Here is a 4467-nt window from a genome sequence, read left to right as displayed (position 1 = left end):
GTCGCCAGCACAAGGCGTCGCCACCAGATAATCAAGCAGAAGTCAAGATAACAGGTATGTCTAGTATAAGTTAAAATCTGGGAGCCTAGTCCTTGATCAGGGGTTAAGGGATTTGATCCTGCCTGTTGACCAAAACGCTGGAGCTTTGCCTCGTCAAACTTGGATTGACTTCTGCACCGTGTTAGCCTCCGTCCTTCACCACGATCCACCTCAAGAACCTGCAAAAGACGAAACAGTGCCGCTGCGGCCGATCACGCTCCGACGCCCAAGTCAGCGACTGAACCAACAATTACTTAAGAGTAAAAACTCAAGAACTCTAAGGAACCGTGACCAGTTCTCTCTCAGCGTACTCAAGACTCGCAAGCGTAAAGAAACAATCTGAACGTGCGTACCTCAGAAGTTTGTTGGAAACTCTTATATACCTGGGCACTTTCTCTCTCCTGGCAGTTACACATCTGGACACGTGGCTCGCATCCAGCTGTACACGTAACATCATCTGGAGCATCCTTGACTTGGGCGCTATTTCTTACTCTTCAGGTTTTTTGGCTAAGTTACTTATGCATGATACAACTCAGTGCATAGCTGCCTTGGAGCGTGATCTCTTCTGGGTGGCGAGTTCGGGTGCCTTCGTACACACCTCCCCTGTGGTCTCGCCGGCCGCCTTCATGATCTGCCCTACCTGCTTCACTGTGCATGTTCAAGTAAGCTATCCCCCGACCTCATCTTCTGGCCAGCTGGGAAGTGTCTATCTGCCTTCATCTTCGGCGATGTCCTTGTTTCGGCGATCTCTAATCACTTGGTCGCCTAGGTTCACATCTGGCGACTTCATCTTCAACCCGGAGACCGCCGGTTTAGGTGTGCTGGAGATCGGAGCACGCCAACTTAATAACTGGCGACTACACGAACCCCCCCGACTTCCTTCTCTTCTGCCAACCAGGTGTCCCATCCAACACGCCTATATAATAGCTCGAAGCCACATCATCACTTCCGACTACCAGGGCGGTACACAAGCCCCCCAGTCTTAAGCGAAGACTTGTCCAGCGAAAAGACTAAAGGAGTCACGTCACTACCGATCTACGTGGCGCTGGCGCAGAATTCCAAACGTTCGTACTTTCTGCTTTCTTGACGCTCCACCAAACATTCTCCCAATCGCTCGACACGTGGCTTCATCAACGATTATCTTTAGTTGTCATTTACGCTTCCAAAAACCATTTGAAAAACCCTTAAACCCATTTCACTTCTACTGTTCCATCACTTCTTTGCCTTCTCAAACGCTCTGAGTTTCTTCTGCGAAAACCCACGACGCTCTTCAACCTTCTGAATCCTCAACTTCCTTCAGCGTTCATCCGATCATCGAAAGGTACTCCCTTTACTTCTTCTGCTGAGTTTTCCTGCATTTTAACCGATTCGCATCATCCATTAACTGCCTGGTGCATACGCTGTGGGTTGTTTCTTCTGCTTCTTCCTTCTCGTAACTTAGGGCTTCGTCCCCATTACAACGAACCTCCATTCGTTCATTTTTTCATCCTTCTTTCACAATCGAGTCAGCCTCTGCAAACTTCGTTCACCCTTCCCTTTCTTTTTCCTTTCCAGTTTCCGCGATGGCTCGCTCAAAGATCACCCCAAATCCTCCTCCCTCGGCACAAAACCCTCCGTCTCAAGCTCATAACCCACCACGAGCACCTGGTGCTTCTTCTTCCCAGGCTGAGAGGCCTGCAACCTCTCGCCCTAACCTGGCTCAGGCTACTCCACCGGTCGCCGGAGGAGCCTCCGTCCCTACTCCAGACTATAAAAAGCTTTACCCCTGGGCCAGCTCGGCTTTGCTGAAAGAAACTTCTTCAATAAACTCTGCGATGGCGGTGCTCCGACTGAGGAAAGGGGACCAGTCGGATCTTTCTTTTCACAAGGAGCACGATAGTAAAATAGTTGTGCTGCCTTGCCACCCTGAGGAGCCGATCTGCGCTGATGACAAAGCGAGCGATGGCGAGTCGTTCTGCTTTCTCTACACGACGTTTTTCAAGAAGGTGAAGCTCCGACTTCCCTTCACTCGTTTCGAGCGAGAGCTGCTGACCGAGCTCGACATCGCCCCTGCCCAGCTTCATCCCAACAGCTGGGCGTTCGTGCGGGCGTTTCAAATCATATGCGCACATCTGGGACTGCCAGCGTCAGTGGACGTTTTCCTTTTCCTTTTTGAAGCTAAGCATCCGGGAGATCGCCTTTGGGTGAGTCTGAACGGGATTGCTGGGAGGTCGATCCTCTCTATCTTCCAGCAATCCTACAAGGATTGGAAGGGGAAATTCATCCAAGTACGCCAAAACGACCAGGACGCTTCGCTGCTCGACGGCTTTCCCTTGTACTGGGTAAACAAGGGAAACAAAGACTCTAAAGGAAGCTTCAGGAGGCCAAGAAGCCCTGACAACATGGGCGCTTTGGACAAAGATTTGTGCCTCTTCTGGAAGAGCGTGGCAGACGCCAACATTACCTTCCTTACCTCTACAATCATCTCCTTCGAATTCTTCGAAGGCCAACTCGAGGCTCGCATAGGTTAGAGCTCACCTAAATATCTAAGTTATTGCTCTTGGCGATACCTCTGTTAACTGTTGCTAGGCGTCTTATCTGTTGTGCACAAGACTTGAGTTTTATTTTCTGCATCACTTGTTTGTCTCATCTGCATACTTGCTCATGCGTTTATCTTTCTCTTTGAGCTGACCTGTATACCTTTGTATTATGCAGATCTCATGTTGGGCAAGGGAAAACTGGCTGAATTGAGGGCGCTCGCCCGAGCCCATGGGTTGGCGTCGGGCTCCCAGACCGTTCCCAATTCAGTGGTGGAGATCACCGTTGCCCAGGGCAGATCGCCCCCTAAAGGCCCAGCCCCTTCAGAGGCCCAGCCCGCCCCACAACGCAAAAAACTCGTCCTCAGAAAGCCAAAGAGGAAAACCCCTCAAGTGGTTCATGAGGACGAAGAAGAAGACGATGAGGCGACTGAGGACGGTCTCATCACGAAAAGAAGGAGGGTGGCGCCTTCTTCACTACCTGATCCACCTCCTCTTCCAACATCAACACCGTCCTCACCACCAGCTCCAACTACGACACCGCCTCCTCCCTCGGCTCCCACATCGCCAGTCCAAGCAGTTCCCTTGGCAGCTGCATTCCCCGTGATTGAGGTTGTTGAGGCTAACTTCATGGAGAACCCCCCAAGTGCCTCCACGCCATATGTATCTGCTGGAGGGGGTCCTCCTTCAACCGCCTCAATCGCCGAAACTGCGGCAGGTGGGGATGAAGGGGCTCACAACTCGCCCATTATCATCACCGAGTCCCCCTCGTCACCACCACGTCAAGAAGCTCCAACTCAACAGCCAACTCAAGAAGGTGGTGGCGAGAACCAGCAACAGGCTCCCCCGGTGCTTCCACGAGCAAACCTCTCCCTTGAGGTCAAAAGGGTGTGGGAACCCTTCTCAACAAAACTCAAGATGATGGCAGAGGATTTCCCCTCCATCATATCAAAAGCTGTGGAGAGTTCCAGCAAGAAACTCCAGGATGACATCTCCGTGCTCCAAGAGGAGAATCGCCTAATAAGGATCGAGGCGGAGAAGTTGTCCTGCAACCTTATGCTCGCGGAGATCGATCATTCCCGAGTGGAGGATGCCATGAGCATCGAGCTGCGGGTGGCGCGCAAGGAGGCCACCGATCTACGCCATAGGGTGCACCTCTTAGCTCAAGAGAAGATCGAGCTGAAGAGCAAGTTGGTCCCCTATCGTCTCAAGGTGGCTAGCCTGGAGGCGTCAATTAAAGCAGATGCCGCCAAGGTAGAAAACGTTGAGAAGAGGTCCGTAGATCGGGAGGTCCTCTTGGGGAAAACTGAGAAAGAGAGAGACGACACCATGGCCAAACTCGCCGAGGCCAAAAAGGAAAACGAAGGGGTCGCCGCAGAGCTGGTCCAAGCGCAGGCGGAGAACAAGAGGGTTACTGAAGACCTTCTTCAAGCTCGGGAGAGGGCTGAAGAACTGAAGCAGCAGAATGAGGGGCTCAAGAAGCAGATTGAAGAACTCGAGCTGAGCTCTGCCCAAATCCTCGCTGCTGGGTTCGATGCTGCCTTGGAACAATTCGCCTGCCAGTACCCTGATTTGGATCTCTCCATGGTGTCGCTGAACAACGAAGTGGTGGACGGGAAGATCGTTCCTTCTGAAGACTAGCTGCTTGCTGCTTCCCTCCATCACTTACTTACCTGTCTCTTTCTTACACAATTCACTTGTAATAAATTTTTCTCTTCTCTGTGCACGTATTTTGAACTGTTGCCACTATGTTATGACCTTTCTTGCTTCTTTACATGATCTTTCTGTTGACTTTATTTTCCTTGTATAACTCTCTTAGACGAAATTAACTTAACAACTCCGCGAGCGCAACTTGTTTACTTGCTGCTTAAACTATCAACTTTCGAGCGATAATACTCTAACAACTTGTAAC

General features: G+C 51.1%; 1 protein-coding gene across 1 annotated transcript; it reads left to right on the top strand.

The window, feature by feature from the left end:
* The first annotated feature begins 1601 nt into the window (after positions 1 to 1601).
* Positions 1602 to 4196, top strand: LOC137838553 (uncharacterized). The gene is made up of 3 exons (XM_068647801.1): positions 1602 to 1917; positions 2734 to 3445; positions 3581 to 4196. The coding sequence occupies exons 1-3, from the start codon at positions 1602 to 1604 to the stop codon at positions 4194 to 4196; spliced, it is 1644 nt and encodes a 547-aa protein (XP_068503902.1).
* Positions 4197 to 4467: the final 271 nt, after the last annotated feature.

The sequence above is a fragment of the Phaseolus vulgaris genome, chromosome 11, assembly GCF_000499845.2.
Source record: "Phaseolus vulgaris cultivar G19833 chromosome 11, P. vulgaris v2.0, whole genome shotgun sequence".
NCBI lineage: Eukaryota > Viridiplantae > Streptophyta > Magnoliopsida > Fabales > Fabaceae > Phaseolus > Phaseolus vulgaris.
This window is presented reverse-complemented; position numbering and strand designations above follow the sequence as displayed.

What these genes read in the sequence shown, in the direction of transcription:
- LOC137838553 (XM_068647801.1), top strand. Translation starts at nt 1,602, where the DNA reads ATGGCTCGCTCAAAGATCACCCCAAATCCTCCTCCCTCGGCACAAAAC. An exon ending in TTTTCACAAGGAGCACGATA is followed by an intron (nt 1,918 to 2,733) that starts GTAAAATAGTTG and finishes TGTATTATGCAG; the next exon opens with ATCTCATGTTGGGCAAGGGA. An exon ending in TCCCTTGAGGTCAAAAGGGT is followed by an intron (nt 3,446 to 3,580) that starts GTGGGAACCCTT and finishes TCGCCTAATAAG; the next exon opens with GATCGAGGCGGAGAAGTTGT.